The sequence below is a fragment of the Poecilia reticulata genome, chromosome 5 (genome assembly GCF_904066995.2).
Source record: "Poecilia reticulata chromosome 5, P_reticulata-male-v2, whole genome shotgun sequence".
Classification (NCBI taxonomy): Eukaryota; Metazoa; Chordata; class Actinopteri; order Cyprinodontiformes; family Poeciliidae; genus Poecilia; species Poecilia reticulata.
Genome location: NC_088834.1, coordinates 10687948 through 10710960, shown reverse-complemented (window position 1 = coordinate 10710960; position 23013 = coordinate 10687948). Strand labels below are relative to the sequence as shown.

The window sequence follows — 23013 nt, the reverse complement described above, 5'->3', positions numbered from 1 at the left end:
GTGCAAAAAAAGCTATGAGATTCACACTAATAATAATCTTTCTTTGCGATTATTTGTGCTACAATGTAACTAATTAATCAAAATTTACTCGTCAATGTTCCAGCCCTGAAAATGTCTCATAAGTTATTTCCTTCTTTACTTATTGGCAAAAAATATTTTACTGGTCGAAAAAGAAACTAACTCAAAAACATTTAGTAACTGAAGAAAAATGAACTCCAAGGAGTTCATGGCGAGCTGCAGCCTTTCATCTGTGTTTGCACTGGAGTTTAAAAAGGTTGTGTTTCAAACTCCAGTTAGCATAAATATACTTACTGATCAGCGACCACAGTCTCATTTACTCTATCTCCTTTTTGGCAGCAAAACTGCGTTGTTTTTCCAGCTCATTCATCTCAAGGGCAGGATGGTAAACCCTCTCACAGCTGACTTCTGCTTGAACTGTGATTCACGTTGGCACGTTCGCAGAAACGACGGCCCACAGTGAGCTGTTTAAACCGAACCGATAAAAGGATGTAAAAACCAAGATCTTTTACCTCCTCCTGGTCGAGCATCTGCTCCTTCAGCTTCTCCACCATCTGGCTCTGGTGATTGATCTCATCGTCCTTCAGTGGAATAGAAACAGTTAATTTGTATGTTTTTATGATTGTACACCTGAATCTTCTGGGTTCAGTGTGTGAGCTCAAGCAGGCATTTACAACTTGCACTCAAAATTTAAGTTACAACTTTGGGTTTTAAAAAGTAATGCAAAAATCAAAGTGTTTCTAGATGTGTGATGGATAAATAAAATAAAATTAAGCCTTTTAACACAGAGTGGAATATTATAAACACATGCCTGTTTGGTTGTTTTTTCTTAGTATCAAAATTCAGAGATCGTCCGGACTGGACATTACTAATTTCTTTTAGTTCTTGTTTCCAAGAAACCAAAATTTCTTGCAATCTTCAAAGGTGATGCTGATTTTCTCAGCAATATAATCTGCTTTATCAAAGTTACTAACCATTGTAACAAATGGAACAGTGTTGGTAGAAAAGAGCAAAAGAAGAAGACGTTAAAGGTTGAATAGTAAGGCCTGAGACAAAGTGAGAGATGCATCAATAATGTCACTTTCAGAAGCATATTTTTTTATTTGATTAAAGTAAATAAATATCCTTAAGACCACAAAGAGCACATTTAGGATGTCTGTTTTGTGTAAACACGACAAATCTTTTCAGTTTGAGACATTTTTATTCCAGAATAAAGCATAAAAAAAGAGTTGGGTGACTTCCTAAAGGAATATGTGAAATGGTCATGCATTGAGCTGAAAATTAGAGGGAGAGAAGCAGTAAGAAAAAGGAAAAAGACTTAAAAGACTTAACTCAAAAAGCCTGATGAAGTTTTGATCAAGGCTGTTTAAGAAGTCAAGTTTCTTGGAAAGAAAACTTTGTAGAAGTGAAAGTGAGGAACTAAATTCAAGAGTTTAGCACAGTATGGGATGTATATCGGAAATAAAAAAAAAACATCTAAACATCATGTACTTTATACAGAAAAGTGAAAAAGGGAAGAAAAAAATATAAATTAACTCAAAAACATTGGCAAAAACCATGTGTTGAACTTCAAACTAGACTCTACAAACTGTAAAATGAAATGTAAGAAAAATATGTTAATTTAAGGCTAAGCTTTTCAAAATAAATGACATCTATTTTGCCTCAGTGATATCCTTCACTAATAGCCACTACTGTAAATAAATCACTCCTTAAATGTTCTTATAAATAATGCATAACGTACTCTGAGTAGCCGCATGCATATTACTGCATCTCACACACGGTGTGTAATCAGCTCCGCATTCATTCCCAGACAATCCTCTTGCTGCAGTCATCACCTTATCATCCAGCTGCTTGTACAGCTTGCGGATCTCTTCTTCATATTTATGCCGCTCTTCCTCTGAGATGTGAACCACAATGGATGACGCTAAGGAGCAGGGGCTGCAAGGAGTGCAGGGGGTGCATGGGCTGCATAATTCAAGAGTTGGCTCGTCAAAATCCAGAGGAACAATGCGGGCATCCTCCGATCCTTCACCCAGCTGCCCCAGCACAACATCATTCTCACCTATAGAGACAGAAGGAAAACATTTTTTGTCATTGAGCTGCCCTTCTCCTTCTCTCAACCAGTGAATGCATAAAATGGGATTATGAGGTTCATCTTATCCGTGTTTCCTCTGAATCCAATCAATTCAAATGTGAGATTTAAAATGGTTCCGTGTCAAGGGGAGACATCTTCCTCAACACTGTCACCCAGCATTAGCTCAGATGACACAGTCGTGATATTAATGAGAGAAAATGTCATGTGCGTGTTTTGCACAACATTGTTAGCTGTCAGGATGTACACGATAAACTCTGATTTGGTGCAAAAGCTAATCTAAGTCTGTCACCAATCTCAGGAGGAGAGGAGGACCTAATAGGAAATACAAGTTTATCTTTACATTCAAACTTAAATATCATATTCAAGATTCAAGATTTGTCTTTTGAAATAACAGAAAAACAGGGAGCTCAATGAAAGTATTGAAATAGTTTATTTATAAATTAAAATACAAGATGCATCTTTAAATTGGCATATTGTGCATTTTCTAACCATATTTTAGCAAAATACACCCTGATAGAAAACAAAGCAAATTGTTGAACTGTAACATCAATGAAAAATGCAAAAGGGTTCTCTTTGTTTTATCGTATTTCATATAAATATAAATCTATCTTCAAAATCTAGCATCAAAAACAAAATCTTTTGAAGCTTTGACTTACTTATACAATGAAAATGAAGACAGCAGGGTTATTTTATATCTACATATTTTATTTATTTATTTATTTATTTTAAGTCTAGAGCTGCTTTCTGTGAGTCACAGTTTAAATGTTAGTCACATCAGCTGCTGTCTCTGAGGATTTACTATAGTTGAAGTGAAGGTCTATTTAAATATACTTTGATGTTACATTCCTTAACACATAGTTCAACAGTCTCCTTGTTTTAATATGTTCATGCTTAACATAAACATAAGGAACTCATTATATATTTACTCAGGTCAGTCGGATCAAATGGGTAAAGGCTGCGGGGAAACATTGTTTGTTTTTAATCACGTTTCACATGCACTTTATCTTGTCTGCAGTGAAAAGGAAATGTACAGAAAGCTGAAACTTGCTAAATGTAAAACGAATCTGCAAGCAGTTATAGAGCTTCAGATCTAAGTGAAGAAAGAGGAGGGCACGTTTTCCACTTTTACTATTGAGCCAAAAACGTTCGTTTTATTGATTGTTGTTAGAGCTGGCCAGACCAGACTGAGCCCTGTTCTTGTTAGTTGCTGTACGTTTTCACTTTTGGGGAACTTCTATAAAAATCTATAGGAACAACTCTTGATTCTGTTGTCTTCATATATGTCAATTTTATTAATCCAGTCAGTACATTTTGCATTTTATTAAGTTGTAATTGCAGGTATCCCTTGCTAAGTTGTAATTCTTCAGCCTTTGTCTTGTTCTTTCGTTCCTCTACTGAGGGAAGTGAAACATTTCTCAAGGACTGGTGTCCTGGTCCAGCAGTTAAATACCTGCATACATTCATTTAAATGAGCAGGCTCGTCAGCAAAATCCTTCAGAATTTGGGGGACAGGCAGTGTGCTGAGACAACAATGAGCATATTCATAATATTGGTCTACTTTTATGAGAACTGTGACCTTAAAAGCTGTTTTTATGTATATAACAAATCTGAGCTGAACTCGGCTCTCTCGGGCATCGTTAAACTGTGCTCTACTCACGAGTAATGGCTCTATAAACCGACATTTAGAGTTAACTGTAGCAGTTATGCGCAAAAAATCAAGAAGGTTTTCCCCCGAAAGAGAGGGCGCATATTTGTAAGCATATGCAGTTGTCTTTGTGAAAACTTGTTATTGATGATATGATTAATGAAAAAAAAAAATGTTTGTAGTACCCTTGCAGTCACATATATAGAACCTGATCACACAAAGTGCTTCAGACTGCAGATACATGTATTGATGAACTTTGCACTGGGAACACTGGGAGACGGCTGAGGAGATTTTATTTTTATTTTATTTTCAAAAATGATTTGTTTCACACCACTACTGTTTTAAAGCGTGTTAAAAAAAAGATGTGGTTTATAATCCAAAAATTACAGCATATTGACTTGTATTGTGGAGTTCTGCTGGAAACACTTCAACTGGGATTGAAGTGTTTTCTTTGTACTGGATGATTAAAACCTGAAAGGCTTGGATTTGACACTCCACTCTGGCAGAGACTCTGCTTTCAGAAATGCAAACTGAGTAAATATTCCTGTTTGAGACAGTTATTTCCTTTGGGCCAGTCTTGATTAAAGAGCTCGGTAATGTAGTGCAGGATGGAGGTCAACAGCATCCACCTACGAGAGTCCCAAGTCAGAAGTGGGAAGCAGTGAAAAGACCTGTGGGAGGGAAATTGGGGCGAAGATTCTGTCAAAATGGTCTATAAAATTCTGTGAATTGTAAGTACTATCCAGAGAAAGAGAGTCTGAGGAACAGTTAAGTGAGGAGCTACAGGAGGACGCCATAAAAGAAATTATTTCTGCTCATGAATGTTCAATAAAGATGTGTTACGGTTCATTAAAATGCGGGTCAAACGCTAGGGGAGATTTTTTTTCGCAAGAAACAAAAGGCAGAAATTAGATTCATGGCTTGAATGTCAACTGATCACCACCACTGAGTGCACTGACATTTGAAAAGTCCAACAGATAGGAGTAGATGCACATCGCTGTGTGAGGGGGTGCGAAGAAAAGAAAATGCTGGTGTTTGTGTGTGTTGACATGTGAGAAAACCACTCTACGTTATGACTTTTCTGTGGCCAGGATGGTCAGGATATGATTAAAACATAGAGATTCATAACGCAAATTCTGCTGCAATAATTTATCTGAGTACAATGCTATGAGAAATCCAATTACACAAAGTGTGCAAGTTTGAAAAAAGAAAAAAAAAACTAACAGAGATAGCCAAAAAGAAGCGTTTATGTGTTTTGGGCATGAGTCCAACAAATCTGTTGGTCCGTTTTCCTCCTATATCTCCACTGACAGGTATTCGGATTAGATCAAATAAGGTTAAATCTCCCCTTACGTGGAGGGAAAAGCGATGCCTGTGGGTTGGTGAAAAATTAATTGCTGTAAGTGAAAAGCCATCCATGCATAAAAAGAGACAGAAACAGGGACATGTTCTGTAGTCATTCTTCTCTGCAGGGCTTTTTTCAGCACTTCCACCAGGTTTTCATCAAGTCGTATTTTTTTAAATGGAAGACTGATTGAAGGTTCGTCAGAAAAATAGAGCAGGTTTTAAAAACGACTGCCTCGAGAATGAGACAATGTAGGAGAAAAAAGAAAAAGAGTAAAACTAACTGATAACATAGTAAATCTTATCTTCCATCATTGAAATGGTTTCTAAGACATAAAAAACATGTATTATTATATCATACCACAATAGAATATTTGAAAATGGATTGATTAAAACCTCAAGCGGACTTTAATCCATCCACTTGAGCTTAAGTGCTAAAGCTTAGTTCCTTTTTTGGGAAGTTAAACTTTAAAGCCTTGGAAAAAGAAACTATTTGATCCCTTTCAAAAATACTTTATCAGGGGTTGTTTTAGCCCTTTGTCATTTTGTACTTTTGCAGCCTCTTGCTTGGACTTTGCAGAGACGCCATGTATTTTTTTTATGGCGATTTTCTATTAATTTATCCCAGTTTGCTGCTTAGAAGCTAACATCCACCACCAGAAGGTTGCTTAGAGTTATTTTTATTTGATCAAGGACCCCAATCGCTCTTATTTATGAAGAATCGGTGAGCCCAAATAAGAGTTCAGAACAACAATCAATGAAGAGAAAGCAATGCAGCGGTAATATTTTTTTTTTATTATATCCTATTTAATAAGTTATACATTTTAATAATCTACAGCAGAAACCAAATGTCTATATAGTCTGTTTTTCTCCTCAGTTTCTAACTCAATTATTCTGTGTTAGGTCAGTCAGGATCACCACAATTATTTTTAGTTTCTAAATGCCAGCGTAATGAGGGGGATTTTTTTTTTAACCATGTTTAAAATCGGAAGCTACGCACATTAAAATTATTCTGCCTTTAACAAGTTGTGAAAGCACAAATGATGCCATGACTTAATGGGATTTTAAGTTAACTGGAGGCAAATCTGTGGTTTTATTTTAAGGCGCTGAAGGAAATTCTTTAAAAAATCAGTCAAGATATCAGGAAGATTAGTGCATATTTTCTAATGATCCTGTCAGAAAATATTTCCATCTGTAAGGAGATTTTGTTCAATATATGAAGTTTTGTGTTTGGGTATATTTAAGCTAAATTTCAATCTCAGTCAAACTGAAGGGCCAAAACTATTCCATGAAGTAGCTGTCATTTGCAACATTTTACAATTTTTACATGAGACACAAACGCACAAGCAGCCATTTTCACATTTTCTTTGTACAAGTATGTACAAATCATGATCAGTGGAAGCATTACCATTCCTCCAGCAGTTCAGCTCAGCTTCAAGTCTTTGTATAGTTTCCTTCATCGATCTGTTCTTCTCTTTTTCCTTCTCGTACTTCTTCTTCCACTGCTCCGCTGTGAGCTCCAGATTCACTGTGACGGTATTCCTAATGGTCTTGGCTCTAATTAGAGGGGAGCGTGGAGAAGGAAAGGGCATCACAGACAGGAAAGGAGGGAGTGAGGAGCGAAGAGGTTGAAGGGACAAGGGACAGTAAAAAGAGAGGAACAACAAAGTGTGAGGGAACAGAGAAAATGTCTGCCTGCGCAGTGAAAATTAGCTTGCATCTCATTAATTGGTATGCAAATTGGCTATGTGCAAACAGTGTTTGGTGTGCATAGGGTGAGGGAGCAACAGAGGACTGGTGATTCGCACTGCATGAAATATTTACAATGAATCAATGCTATTATAAAAATCTTAAAAAGATTGAGTTATTCTGCTGCTAGCACAAATAAAAGACAAATGGTGAATGGAAGGATGTGCTATTACTTAATTTCACACCCCAGTAAGAAAACAGTGTGTCCTTATACAAGTGCTTTCTACTGTTTGTAAGACAAACATCCTTCTCTGCTCATTTTTTTTCCAATTAGACCTTAGATAAAAGGGTGTGTGAGAAGTAAAATGAAGATAATCAAACATATTGTTCTAAAAAAGTTTAAAAGTAAGCACAATCCTATGAAATATTTGATTTGTATGCCCAAATTCCTCATAGTTTATTAGTCTTTAGAATTAGATGGCATTTGAAAAAACTTAAGAAAAAGCCAAGAGATGATTTAGTTATTCATCTCTTCTATTCTGTTTTTGTTCCTTTGTGAAAGACCAATTAAAAACTTGAAGTCATTCTAATGTTATTGCTTAGAGTTTCACTTAGATTGCCCCCATTCATCAATGTGGTATTAATTCGGGGCTTTTAATGATACATTCAACTCAATCTGTTCCCAGGGTGTTTAGACACAATATACAATTAATCCCCGGATAGATTTGGATTTCAAGTGAGTTTTTAATTTGAACAGACATGTTTTTTGTCATACTAAGAGGTTGAAGCAGCCCAGTTTGGAGTCTCAGCTGAAACCAATGGATTACGGTGACAGCAGGAGGCCTTCCAGCCATTTATACAACTCTTACATTATTTTACTACATTCTGCACAAATGTGGAGCAGATAAAGACAAAACAACACAGAATCTTGTGGACCACCAACCAGGCAGGACAAGAATGGGATCTGTGAAATCTTCAACGTAATCTTAATTCAGCAGCTAAATGTGTGACATTTTGATCCCAGTGTGTGTTACAACAAAATGATAATCCCAAATACATATCAAAAGTACTATCGACAAATTGTTGGACTACACTTAAAAAAAGCAGGCTGCATGTCAGGAAACCAAACAATTTTAATAAACAAACCAGAAAAGTGGAAAATTATCCTGCCAGAATCATACAAAAGTGGCAACAAAAAGTGTGGTGTTTTTTTGCAGCTTACTGAGGGGAAATTGATTCAATTAAATGTGGCGATGCATGCATGTATTTTAGCATGAAGAAAAATGGATTAAAGGATGAAACTACAGTCAGTGTGCAGGCCAAGAGAAAAGTTGGTATAACCCAGTTCAGTGAACTGTGAAGCATCACAGGGTTGTGTTTTGCTTTGCACAGGAGTGCAGCAGTTCAGGACCACCAAACACAGAGATCCATGTTACCGTTGGCCAAACATCAGCGTGGATTTGGTCTCTGCATCATTGTAGCTGGATGGAGAGCAACAGATAAACATGGTGGTGCGGCAGTTCCCGCCCAGTGAGTCCTGCAGGATGCGAGTCATTTTGCTGTCGCGGTACGGCACATGGGATTTCTGCAAAGAGACAAAAGCAGGAGAGACGAAAAGGAATTCAAGATTGAGAAAAAGACATCAAAACAGAAAATGCAAAAGAGCCCTTTCTTTGAAATATGAGTTTTTCACATAGGGGGAGAAGAAAAACATAAAAAAAACTGTTCTCTTGCAGCTGTATTATTCAGAGTTGCGACAATTTAACCCTCTGAATGCAGCCATAAAGACTGTGTCCTTGCTCAGTGAATAGAAAATGAACACTCACATTTCTATCAGATTGAAAAAACATTTCAGACTGTCAGCCTTTTTCCATATGGTTTATGAGGACTTCCCCAAGCCTTGAGCCTTACAATAAAAAATAGTGAGTGTTCTAATTATAACAAGGAGGCTTGGAAGGACCACAGAGTGGGTCAAATGGATCATATTAGCAGCTGTAGTAGCGCAGAGAGTGGTGGATGAGAGGAACAGGAGGCCACCAAACGTTTCACTGCAGCACACCAGAAAGACGAGTCACAACTCTTTCAGCAGTTTTACGCTTAGCATCAACATTTAGCATTTTCTATTTATTTAACACAGTGTTTCTCTGTACCTCAGCCATCCAGAAGGTCCTTGTGTGACAAAGAGGTAATAGCTGGATAGAATAGAAACAAAATTATGTTTTCTGATCAAATGTAAAGATTGTAATTGTCTCTCGGTTCCAGTTCTGCTGGACAAGCATCCGGTCAGTTCTGCAGTGTTCAGAGTTTTACAGTATAACATAAGAGATTATGTTATATTCTAAGTTAGCAAAATAAAATGATTAACTTCAGAATCAATTCCACAGGCATTCAGACGACACTTCTTTTGAGCATAGCTTGCAGAAAAAGGATGAAAGACTCTCAGCTCATTGATAAAATTGCAAAATTGCTGTTAAATGAGCAAGTTAATTCCTGTAAAGCAATTATACAGGCTATATAACAATAAATAGACATAAATTACAATCAGACTCACTGATAATAAAACAACTCCCATATTTAAGGAATTAATGTATTTCTAATTTAATAATTCAGACTAATTAATTGCGGCCAGGATACATATTCTTCCAATGACAGGCATGAGTTATCTGTTTAAAACAAATAATTAACAAGTCAAGCCTGAGGCAGCTGCTGACGGATTAAAGGGACTGCAGAGCTTTTCATTTTTCATCTTACTGTTCCTTCAGCCAAAGCAGAAATGACGTTCCCCAGAGCCGATAGGGACTTGTTGATGTTCTTGGCCTCATCCAGCACCGATCCCTCTGCACCTGTCTTACTGACCTGACACAAATACACAAACATGGAAGAAATTAGTTCATTAACCGTTTAATCCAGGCAAATGAAATCTGTTTCTAATATAATTATCACTTGAAAGTCTCCACACAACTTGATTATTCTGGTTTTTATACAGTTTTTAGGTTATAATATAATACATTACGCTGCACCAGTTTGCCCTCAGAAATAATTTTATTTATGAAGGCCCTTAAAATCTTCTGTTTCTGGTTTTATTCAGCATTCAAGCATCCAAAGGAATTTTACAGATTATCTGAGAAGAGCTAGATATATCTGTTAAAGACCATCTGGCTTTTATCTGATGCTTCATTATCTTTTTGTTATTTATTGTATTTTCTTGATAGATTGTTACACTTATTTTGCCTTTTAAACACTCCATCCCTAATGAACGTGTTCACAGTTTTTCCCACTGTAACCACAAATGTGACTGTCTTTTATTGAGGTTTTAGGTAACAAATTAGGATGAGAGCCTTCAGAAAACAGCTGTATTTGTACTGAGATTAAGTCACACATGGATGGGCTCCAAGTACCAATTAGGTGACTTGTGAGGAAAGAACATAAGTTCGTATTTGCAGCTGTATGTGAAAACACAAGTCCAAGCAACACACTTCACATTGTATGTGTAAAAATGAAAAACCATTAATGATTTTCTTTCCACTTCACAATCCTGCATAATTTTGTGTTATTTTACCAAATGAAATCCCTATAAAATATTTATGATGTTTGTAATTGCAACATTACAAAATATGAACAAATCCAAAGCAGATGAATGCTTTTGTAAGGCACTCCACATGAAGTTGTTTTTCTTATTTATTTCCATTAAATACTTGCTTCAGTGTGTTTTTTTCTGGCTCATAATATTTGGTTATTAAGTCTATCAACTTTAAAAAAAAAAGACTTTTTAAGGCATTTAAGTCTGTTGTTAAATTTAATTTTATTAAGCATTTTCAGCAATTGGGCTCCAAATATGTTTTCCACCAGCCCATATTTTGGTGGTAGCTGTAATGGTGCTTAAGTAAGTTTGACTGCCTTAAAGATGAATTGATCAGTGGTATAAAAACTTTTATTGTCCTGGTATAACTACCGTGTTTCGATTGGTTGAAATCAATAAGGAACAGGAAGATAATGGGATGACTTTACAGAGAGTACACACATATTGGTTTGCATTCATTTTCTAATACCTGCTTGTTATAATACCAATAACAGCAGGTCAACATGAGGAGACATCTGCTTCAGCCAGAACGGGATTCAATAGGACTACATTAATAAACGCCTCATAAGATAAAGTATACATACAGTATATCTTATTCAGACAAAATAATCCATCTTTTCAGCATAGCTTTTAATGGAAGCCAAAATAAGATGTGACATCGTTTTAGGACTAATTTCCCAATGAATTTAAAGACCAAATAAATAAATGAGTACAGTGTAAATTGTTAAGAAGGGAAGATGACATGAGATGCAGTTGGATTTTCTGAGGATTTCTCCAAGACGGTCAATCTTGAGTATATTCTAATTATCAGGGGATCTAATAAGAGCTAGATAAAAAGAAGCTTAATTAGAAGAAAAATCTGCAGACTGTGAACATTCTTTCATTTTAGTTCAGTTGATAACATTTTGTCCTCAACCTCCATAAATTGGTAGAGCAGAAATATTTCTTCATTGCTCCCCAGGGTTGACCAAGACAACAAACAGATGCACCATCAGCACTTAAATGCTACAAAACGCAGCCGTCAGCATTTGTCAATACCGTATTATAGCTCTTTGCCACTCTTAGTATACACTGCTTTGTCTGTTACATTAGTCCCATAAACTCAAGACTATAAAAACAGGGTAGATCTTGGGGCTCCTCATAGATAGGAGTCGTTGATGGCTGATTATATTTGAATCAAAGGGCAATGACAATGGGGAAAGTTTGCAAAGATAGTGGTTGCAGTTGTGAAGCTCCCAGCTCAAAGGAGTGGCTCTTTAAAAACACCGAGAAGGTACCCATCCTACTTTTAGCAAAAACAAGAAAATAAATAAAACATTGAGAAGAGTAGAAGAGAAATTAAGACATTGGTAACCGATGCAGGTAAATGTAATTTAGCTAAAGAGTAAAATATGTGTGTTACTGTTTGTTCAACTAGCAGGGTAAAGCTAAAAATAGCAAACTTTGACATGGCTCCTCCTTTAGATTAAAATTGCATCCAGTTGTATCCAGTTTTCTAGCTTAGAATGTTTAGCTGTATAATTCATAGGCAACAATTTTAGATAATGTACTACAAATGTGCATGGAAGGAAGTCATTGTGTGCATATTTTACTCCACAGTCATGTATCAAGTAGATTTTATGCGTCTGAAAAATAGTTATTTATTCATGTGCTGGATTATTCTGCATGTATTAATGAAGAGTGATAATAAAACAGGCTTCATCATATAATTCAATCTTCTTTTATGAACAATTTTAGATGAGTTAAGAAAGTGCAAGTTCAGCATTCATGGCTTTGATTGATTATGCTGCATGTTCTATACTCTGTCTGCAGGATATGCCATGTTTCTTTGTTTGCCGCATCAGTTCAGTCATCATCTACCTCCAGTGCATCCACCCTCTTTGAAATAATAGACATTAAATATGGCTTTCGTGAACCTGGAGGAAAGAACATCAACACAATCAACACAATCAAGTGCCATTGACCCTGACTATACTACACTTATCCTTCGAGCTACAAAGATTTGAATCTCGACAGTGGAATCTCTTTGCCTGGAGAACGTTCTCCTTGTGCATGTGCAGGTTCACTCTGGTACTCCCACTTTCTCCTGTTCTATAATCCAGAAATCTGCAGGTTAGCTTAATGAATCTCTCTGAATTGTTCTTAGGAGTGAGTGTGAAAGCTTGTTTCTGTGTTGCCCTGTGAGGCATGCTGGTTGGAGATACCTACAGTGCATTTTTCCCCAAGAGTCTGGAATTGCATCTGCTGTTGACATAATCCACTTGATCAAACAGAGATTAGTTCTTTTTGCTAACAAAGTCGAAAAGTAGTTATGTTAAAAGCAGGCTTCTGTGTGTTACCTTAAATCTTTATCAGATTGTCACTGTGGCTTAATTAGCTCAAGTTTCGTTTCAAAAAACACAATCTAAAGGTCACTGTTAGTGATTGTGGAAAAGCTTGGTCTTTATTGTGAGTAACTAATGATTCATGTGTCAAACTTGGTAGCGGTGTTAAAATTTATAAGATGGCATTTAAATTAACCTTTGTGATATTTTTAAATTTGGAGTTTTGTTTTGTTTTGGTCCACCTCTGCCTACTTGTTAACTTTAAAGCTACTTTCTGTTTCAATGAAGTGAAGATACTAACAGTAGGTAGAATATTTCCTGCCGATAACCTCTTGTGATCCCCGCCTCAATAAAACAGGAATGTTTCTTTTAATGTTTAAAAGAAAAAAACCTGCTTATTTCCTACCTTCTCACTCCCAGCAAGGTCAACCAGGTAAAGCTTCCCGCACAGTTTCTGCTCCGTTTCCACATTTTCTTGCTTGATGTTAATCAGGAAGATGCTGTGACTACGAGAACTATGCTCATTCATATCTAGGCAAAAATACAAAGAAGAAACAAGGTCAGAGAGCGCAGCCTTTATTCAGAGTTTTAATTAATTTCACTTCCTTTTCCACAAAAAGAATGAAGTTGATCAATCCCCACTCTGCACTTCACAAATCCTTCATCCACTGAAAAAGAAAAGTCCTGACATGAAATGTGTGACAGTTTGAATGTCAGACCATCAGGAAGATCAACGGAGTGACTCACTGGTGACAGCAACGTGACGGTTGGCCTTCCCCTCATCTATCACATCCATCACTTCTTCAGGACTGGTGACGAACCGCTCTGTGCAGCCCTAGATGTATTGCATTAGTAGATTACATTAATACAGTCTTTGCTGTAACAAAGACATGTTCAAAAAGGCAGATGCATAGATAAAAGTACACGTATACTCAACCGACTCTATGTGCAAATCAATCCTGGCATGTTGGCAAAGTCTATTTCTAGTATTACCTTGAATTACACACAAAATGCTGAAGGATGCATCACTTTGAGACGGGATCCTCAAACTATGTCGCAAGACTGTGAAATTTGCTGATTGCTTGTTTGTTTGGAGACAGATTGAAACCAAACCAACATTTAGTAAATATGCATGAGAAGATTGATGACACTCTTCATTTTGTTTGATGCTGTAGCGAAGCAGCCAAATGATGCTTAACTGAGTCACTGAAAATAAAGCAAACAGTAGCTCCGTTTCTGTCAGCTGTTCAGGCAAAGTCAGAATATCGATGATTACAGCTTCCAGCTCCTGAATATTAAAGTCATTCTTCTCATTTGTAGAAGAAATGCAATAAGTACATTTTCCACCAGACCGTTGCCAAGTGCACCCTGTTGTGAAAAAATCAACCAAATTAGATACGGCCTCTAGATGCTGACACAGAATAACAACCCTAATTTTCTATAAACCAAGAAAGCATTCAGTAAAACCAAGCACTGAGTAAATACTGTAGATGTGAACAACTTGTAAACTGACTTCATTAAAAATGGGATAATATTCTTGGGGCAAATGGGAATATTTGCCTATTCAATGAAGTAGTCATATTCAATAAAGTAAAAATAAGGAATCGTTAATTAATTTCAGTAACTAAATTTTGTAAGTAAGACACATCACATACTGCAGATTAATTACACTCAGACTGACGCTGTCTAGCCTTTATGATGATTATGATCATAATTATGTTGCTTTTCCACTTAGTTAATAAAGACATGACATTTAAGATTAGAATATTAAGTCACACCAATTAGAAACTTGATGTGAGCCTAATAAAAAGTATATTTAGTACTTACTTGAAGGTTGATATTATCAGGAGGTACTTTAAGTCTGACAAACAAGCCTCATCATAAGCATATTCTAATTTATTGGAGATTAACAAGCAGACACCTGTCATGTGTAAACAACAAACACATTGAGAGTTTCTCATTGGTCTGTTGGAAGCCTCCCTTCATTGTTTTTATCTCCTTTTTTTAATTAGCTTTGAAAAACTAAATAAATTAGTTTTTCACCAATTATTATTGATCTTCACTGTACAAAGGTATAAACTTGTGCTATAGAATTTCTTTCTTTTTTTGCATTTCTTTCTTTTTTTGCACTCTTCTTCGGATGAATCCCTTTGTGCAATGAGATTGTTTTGAAACCTCCCTGCAAAATATGGCTTTAGCTAGAGGCTATATCGGGTGATATAAGGAAAAAAGGCAGCTGAACCTCATCTCAGCTTCAGTGGGTTCATTCATGGGAGATGTAACCTCAAAAACACTCAAACTGAATCAAAAGATAGCTCAAGAAAATATGAATTTAAGGGTACACACACTTTTATTTTTTTCCAAAGTTTCCTCCCAACATTTTTTTATGTTTTTCAATTGAATGGCCTTGGATTTTGTCACATTAAAAATTGAAAAAGTATTTTTGCATTGTATCAGATTCTTGAATTTTAACAGGGAAGCATAGACATTCGAGAGTCAATGCAGTTGGAAATATTCAACAATAAACAACACAAACGAATCTGTAAAATCTATATGAAGGTTTTTAGGATTTTATAAAAATGCACCAACTATTCTGCCAGGTATTGGCAAGGTTTTGTTGATCAGGTCAAATATGGAGAAAAACAGATTTATTTTCTTCCTACCATGTTTGGGTTTTGAACACATCCACCAACAGCACGTACTTTGATTCATTTGTTTAGGGAAAACAGAAATAGTATTGGTGATCATTGCATCTCTGGTGTTTAATGCATAAAAATGAGAGAAGTGAGAGAAATGCAATAACGGTGCACTACAAGTGCCACACATTTCCCAAAATGCAAAAATAACATTGTCAACGTCAGTGCTACATCTTTCCCAGGGATGATTTTTTTGAGTCCTGAGGCAAATCATTAGCTGAAATAAACTTTTTAACATCAAAACACAACATTAGCAAGGCTGGAATGTCAATGCAGCAAAGCTGAATCATATCTGAAGCTGACTCACCTTCACATAGGGAACCCTGTATTTGTCTTCATGCACTGACAGGTTGGTTTTTGTTACTGCAATGACATGAAGGGAAAATAAGCAGAAAGGACAACATTTCAGTCAATTCATTATAATTTTTTGCACATAAATTTAATGTGACCTGATCATTTTCCTTCATATTTGTGAGTCAACGTCTATTTATGCACTGTTAAAGAAAAGAAAAAAACCTGCAACAGTCTATGTATGTTTTTAGATTTTAATGAATCTATTTCCGTCAAAATCACTGAGCGGTTAAGTGGATGCTTCAGTGAACAAAACACAATATCTATGCACAGGCTCACATTCGTATTCCTGCATTTGTAATTTTTTAATGAGTCCTATTATGTTGATTATAATTAAAATTCAATAGAATTATAGTGGATAAATCCTTGGATAATTTCTGAGAGTTAATATAAATGCTTTTGTAACCCTGCAGCATCTTTTCCCTCTCACATCTTTTCCCTCTCTTCATTCCCACTTGGGGTGTTTTCTTTGCTCTTTTTATCCAACTTGCTTGTTTTGACTCTTTTGTTGCACCTAGTTTAAATGTTTCTCAGGCTCTGCAAACCGTTCTGCATACAGATGGAGGTTTTGACCATTGTTTAAAGGTCCATAAAAGATGCAATCACAGAAATGGTGCCCATGGCTTTCCATCCAGCGCTACATCATTTTACACTGAATGTATTTCTGAGTGATAAGACTATATGAGCTGCAGCACCTTCACACCATTACTGACTGAGGCAGATAAGCTAAAAATGTAAATTATTCCATGCAGCTTTTAATTTAATTTTCTTGTTCCTAATTCACTGATCATTTAATTTAATCATTTTATACGAATAAGAACCACATTTTTATCAATAAAAGAATTATAGATTTTCAGGTCTAATTTTCCGCAAAAAAGGACGATTATAGATTGAAAGGTACATTTAAAACATAAATAAGTCAAGGTAATGGTTTTGGTTTACCTTCTGTAAAACAGTGAACTATTTGACAAAAAGCATAAAGCATACCATCAAGGAGGTCACGGATTTTTTCCATGTATATCTCAAAGTAGGAGACCTGCAAAAAAGTCAGAAACATGAAACAGAATTTTTTTTTCCCCTGGCTAAATAAAACATACTGCAGTGCTGCTAAATGAGAGGTGAAATATAAAGATCCAAGTAGAAAATATTCCAACCTCTTGACTTTTCCCACATTCTATAGGGATAAACCACAAACTTTAATGTATCTTATTGGGATTTTATTCAAGGCCGACATAAAGTGGTGCACAACCATGAAGTGGAAGGAACATGATGCATGATTTTAATTTAATGTATATAAATATATATATTCAACCCTCCTGGGCCTGTTCTTGCCCTCTGAGACGGATATTTCTGTCCATTCTTTGTTGGCGTATAGCTAAACCTTAGTCACACTGGACAAAGAGCATCTGTGAACAACAATTTTCAATTCTCGCTGTGGATTCTCATGTGGAATCAGTTCTGAACTGCTGCTGACCCATTCAAACACATGTATACCTTTGATCTAAACCATTCCCTTGTAGCTCTGGCTGTATGTTTACAGCCTTTAAGCTGATGGAATGCCCCAGCCTCAAGTCGTCTGTTGTCTCTAACATGTAGGTGGACAGCTCTAGTCCTCAGAGAAACACCTAAAAGAACAGCTTCTGTTTATATAAACTACACGTTTATATAGTATGAAGAGTAGCGCACCGCCAGTTATGGGGAGATAAAGCCTGATGTGCCGCCTTTCGTTCTTACCCTTTCTTCCTTCCTCCTTTCTGTTAACTGCAATCAGAAGGAACATTTTTCTACAATCTGATGTGGATTTTCAGGACTGCTCAGGAACCTTGTCATGATGCTGTTTGTCTACTAAAGGTTTCCAAAACACCTCTGAGGCTTTCAAAGAACAGCTACTGGATGTGAATTAAACACCTCTTTACCAATTAGGTAACTTCTGAAAGCAATTAGTCGCACTTGATTTTATTTAGGGTAATCTCTTAAACGATACGCATGCTATATATCACATTTTTATTTGCAAACCACTTTGAAAATAATATTTTTTCCTCCCTCTTTGCAACAACACACTAAAGAGATAAAGGGGTATGAATATGTTACTTGCTAATACTTGCTACAACAGCTAAATAGTGTTGCAAAAATTCAGCTTCCAGCAGTGAGCTATAATCATTATCATCTTCATACCACAGGCTTACACTATAACACTGTGATGCATAGAAAATGACATGCAGAAATATACTTGTTTATAATGATTTATTGATGTTAGAATTACATCAAAGGCTCTGAAACCGAATCACCAATACGCATACTCATTTTCCTCACACGCACAAACAAAAATGACTGCAAAGCAACACAAACCTTTATATGAAACTCCAGGTTCTCATCCATGGCAAATATATGTTCAAAAATGTCCTGGGCGATCCGGGGAATGATTCCCATGGCCTGGGGATCATGAAGCTTCCCCTGCGGGAGGCAAAATGACTCTATGAGTGTGAGTGTGTGTGTGAACAATTGGATAAGAGATAGGTCTGGGAGGAATTAAGCAGAGAGAATAGTAAAAGAAAGAGAACATAGAGGATTTTTTAACTTGAAAAGGGTCAGGGCTGTTTCCCAGGGAGGGTTGTAAAAGAAGACGGTTCCCACACAAGGCTGGGATTGAGAGATAAAGGATGATGGCTGTGATGGAGGTGGATACACTGACATGATGGCGGGCAGAGGAGGAAATTACAAAAAATCAAGGAGGAAAAAAAGGAAGCTAATGTGCCTGTATGTGCCACCAGAGAAAGGTTCTCTTTTGAATTATTTAGGAATACTGCACCTCCATGGTGTGTGTTTTTCCCGAAGAGGTCTGCCCATAGGCAAAGATAGTCCCATTGTATCCACCGAGTACATCTGAAATCAAGCCAAAAGGAGGGGAAAATGTCAGAGAGGGAGAAAAAACTAAAAACACAAGTGAAAATCAAAAAATGGCACCTAAATTCAGTCCAATCGACAAACAAAAACCACAGCAGTATCCAGAGATAGACCAGTCTCTTTGAACTTTGCTCCTCATATAAACCATGAAGCATGTGGTATTTAAACTTGAGTGGATCCTGAACGACCTTTGTGGTTGCACACAATAAACAACAACTACCTGAAGCTTTTAGCATCACCAGGAGGGACTCGATGAGGTTGCAAGCAGTTATAGAAACATTATTCTCTCCATTCATATTGAGCCATGGCAAGGGAAAAAAGAAAAAGAAAAACACAACAATGTATCACAAGCTGAAGTAATAAAACACTCACCTTGTTGAATGTCATATTGCTGACACAGGCCAATAAACCAGAGCAGTAAAAGCCAAGCATTAAAAAAAAAAACGCTAAAAAAGAAACATATTATGAATGGCTGGCTGCCACAGGTGAGCTGACCACAAACAAATCAGAAAAGCTTTGAGACGGAACCGTGCAGAACCCCGTTCCCCTCCTTCTCTCCTGTCTCTGCAGTACTTTCAAGACACAGCAGCATGTCTTCCTTCACTTCCACACTGGTCAGAGTGACACCATAACAAAAAAAAAGAATAAGGAGCTCAGCAGTTTCAACAGGATATAAAGACAGCAGGAGATTTAAGCGCTAAAACAAGACATAACACTGCTGAGGATAACAGAGAAGGAGAAGAGAAAGCACAGGAAAAAGAGACGAAGCTCACATACAGATGCATCTCAATAAAATAGCTCCATTATCATTTCATGAGTCGGATTATTCCTGGTGTTTGTGCATCTTTTTCTGCAACATTTTTCCTTCCATGTAACTTTCCATTTATATGCATAAAGATTGCATTTTGTGAACAGTCAACCTCTTTTTAGGACTTGCCCACTGCCTGTTCATTGTTTGCATGACAATGTTTGAGTATATGTTGGTGGTGTCTACATAGGTCTTTTTATTTGCGCTTTTTGCATTTTAGGATTTTTTTCTTAAAGAAAATTCTTTGTTTTATTTTTTTCTTGAAGACACAATGGGGAAAAAGCAACCTTTAAGTGCCCAAAAAAGTCTCTGAACCATTTTTTTCTATGCTTTGTTGCTCTCCGCTTTCCATTTTACCTGTCAAATTTGACCCCTTCATCTTGCTAAATCCTTACCTTGAATTTTCCCAGCCATGCACTGCAGCCCAGGTTTTTATTCAATCTCTCATCAGCCTACATGGTAATCCCTCAATCTGTAAGTAATCTTATGCAACAAATCAATCTTTTCTCATGCTCCATCCAGTTCACTGTAGTTTTGTGCTTTGAAGGGAAAGAATAAATTAAATCCTAACTAGGAAGAAAAGCATATGGAGAATGATGTGAAGTGAAGAAAAAACTTGATGAGCTTGGGGGAAATTTGTTTCATTTGATATAGAGCCTCTGGCATATACACAATGTGAAAAATGATATTTTTAGGGATAAATTTTTTTGTTGAAACAATAATGCTTACACTGAAGACAAAATGTTACTAAATCTTAACCCTGAATGGTAAATCTTATAAAGGTTCTGTTTTTTTTCTGAAAGAACAATTAGAACGCACAGGTATTGTCTACATGAAAATGTTATTTTTATTCTCACTTTTCAAAGTAACACAAAATTAAATATATTTACTCTCTCCAAAATGTGTTTTTTCCCCCCAGAGGAGCAACCTCAACCTTCCTAAAGATAATGTCATTACTCTGCAAGTCTTTGAGTATGATATAAAGTTTTCCACAGAATTAAAACATGAAGCATGAACAAATTGCTCATGTTTCTTCACAGCACAGTGAGAAAGCCTTGCAGCCCGTACAACAAATATGGACCATTTGAATGTGGCCCATTTCTTCCAACACCATCTTACCACCATAGGTATCAAAGCTGCACATTTTCTTTTCTGACAGGTTGTTATAATTCCCTATAAATATAACATTTTGTGTCAGTTTTAGTCTTAATGAGAATGAGCAAGTTCTGTCAATGTTTCCATAATCTACAGGATGACTTTCTAGACAAGTAGAAGGAATCCTGAAAACACAGGCCAAAGTCTGTGTGTTTTTCACAAATCACAAGGCCCAAAGCCTAAGCAGTCAGTGTTTTAAAATCATAAACACCTGGTGAACCTCCTTTTGTTCTTACTCCTCCTTCCTTCCTCTTTACTGCTAAATGCAATCAAAAGGAACATTTTTCTACCATCTGCCATGTTGAATTTACCTTTAGAATACAGCTTGAGAATGTCACAATTTCCTCCCAGTGTCCAAAAAAAAAAAAAAACAACAACATAGATGAGGTTATTTCCTGTCTCTGTCTATAGTCCCACTCAATAGAGAAGCAGACAGAATGATATCTATGTGGCAAAGGAGCAAATCAGCTCAGTATTTTTTGGTGTACACAGTATGAATTGTTAGTTTGAGCTGCTGCTTAGGCTGCTTCCACCCCAGCATGAGCATGATGAGGTTGTATCCTTGGCATTAGACAAGTTCATTTGCACTTGGGCCACATGTCATAGATAACAACTTCCACCATGTCTCACCCAGGACTCCAATATCCTGCCATCTCAGCTGTGACCCACCATAACCTCTGAAAGGACATTTTATCCATTCTGAAAACAGTCAGTAGGTGTTATGAATTATTAATAGGAAATTAATTGTATTCTTCATATGGAGCAGAAGACTATGCATAGACTCTGCAAAGCCCATGTTTAGCATTATTTTTTTTACATTGTAATGTAGTCTGAATGGGGCCTTAATGGTTTCATTCTCCAGTAATGAGTTACTTCAATTCTAATGGCACCAAAAAGTTGCTTCTGGGGGAACCAGAGCTATATAACATTACCATGGCAGAAATCTACTCCAGAAAAATCTATCAGGAGTTATTGTAGAAAGGTGCAATTACTGCTAAAGTATTTCCAGCAATTGAGTGTTAACACTCAAAATCAGTAATAAAATCAGCAAACTTTGTTGGAAAAGATCAATTAAATGAAGCAAAGGCTACAACATTTATATTCTAAGATACAAAGTACCTAGTTTAAGTTTTAGAAAAGCAGATCAGTCCACCGGCTGCATGGCCATTATGGGTTCTAAAGGCAAAATGACTTGTAACACTCAAAACGTGTGTGTGTGTGTGTGTGTGTGTGTATATATATATATATATATATATATATATATATATATATATATATAGTGCTGGACAGCACCAGGACCTGACATGATCTATGCCTACTGGCTTAAGAAACTCACTGCCCTCCATGAGCGACTGGCAGCTCAACTGAACCAGCTGCTACAAAATGGGACTCACCCTGAATGGTTAACTGAAGGGCGCACAATCCTGATACAGAAGGAACCCTCGAAGGGTTCAGTCCCATCCAACTATCGGCCAATAACCTGTCTCTCTACAACATGGAAGCTCATGTCAGGCATCATAGCGGCTAAGATAAGCGGGCACATGGATAAATACATGAGCAAGGCACAGAAGGGCATAGGCATAAATAGCAGAGGAGCCAAACACCAACTCCTTGTAGACCACACAGTCGCCCGAGACTGCAAAACCCAACACACCAACCTGTGTACCGCTTGGATTGATTACAAGAAAGCCTATGACTCAATGCCACACACTTGGATCATTGAATGCTTAGAGATGTACAACATCAATAGGACTCTAAGAGCCTTCATTGCAAACTCGATGGGGCTGTGGAAAACCACCCTTGAAGCCAACTGCAAACCACTTGCACAAGTGTCCATCAAATGTGGCATATACCAAGGAGATGCTCTGTCCCCACTGCTGTTCTGCATAGGCCTGAACCCTCTCAGCCAAATCATCAACAAGACTGGCTACGGATACCGACTCAAGAATGGGGCCACGATCAGTCACCTCCTCTACATGGATGACATCAAGCTGTACGCCAAGAGCGAGCGAGACATCGACTCACTGATCCACACCACCAGGATCTACAGCACTGACATTGGGATGTCATTCGGACTAGAGAAGTGTGGTCGGATGGTTACAAAGAGAGGGAAGGTCGCCCACACAGAAGGGGTCTCACTCCCAGAAGGAACAATAGCAGACATAGAGCACAGCTACAAGTACCTGGGAATACCACAAGCAAATGGCAACCTCGATGAGGTCACAAGGAAAGGAGCCACAGCCAAATACCTCCAACGAATAAGGCAAGTCCTGAGAAGCCAGCTCAATGGCAAGAACAAGATCCGTGCAATAAACAGCTATGCCTTACCAGTAATCAGATACCCTGCCGGAATAATTAGCTGGCCAATGGAAGAGATGAAGGCCACGGATGTTAAGACTAGGAA

The 23013-nt window shown here is 37.1% G+C and overlaps 1 protein-coding gene across 2 annotated transcripts in view; it reads right to left on the bottom strand.

Annotated features, from left to right (window-relative positions):
* The window catches only part of kif5ab (kinesin family member 5A, b), an 88635-nt gene that overhangs the window by 32598 nt on the left and 33024 nt on the right, over positions 1-23013 (bottom strand). For both annotated transcript variants that reach the window (XM_008408475.3, XM_008408474.3), the window contains exons 3-13: positions 18552-18625; positions 18092-18196; positions 16730-16778; positions 15699-15754; positions 13443-13530; positions 13102-13226; positions 9543-9647; positions 8228-8376; positions 6511-6659; positions 1854-2080; positions 531-599 (exon numbers count right to left, since the gene is read on the bottom strand). In XM_008408475.3, coding sequence (XP_008406697.1) covers positions 531-599; positions 1854-2080; positions 6511-6659; positions 8228-8376; positions 9543-9647; positions 13102-13226; positions 13443-13530; positions 15699-15754; positions 16730-16778; positions 18092-18196; positions 18552-18625 — 1196 coding nt within the window. The remainder of the gene's footprint in view (positions 1-530; positions 600-1853; positions 2081-6510; positions 6660-8227; positions 8377-9542; positions 9648-13101; positions 13227-13442; positions 13531-15698; positions 15755-16729; positions 16779-18091; positions 18197-18551; positions 18626-23013) is intronic.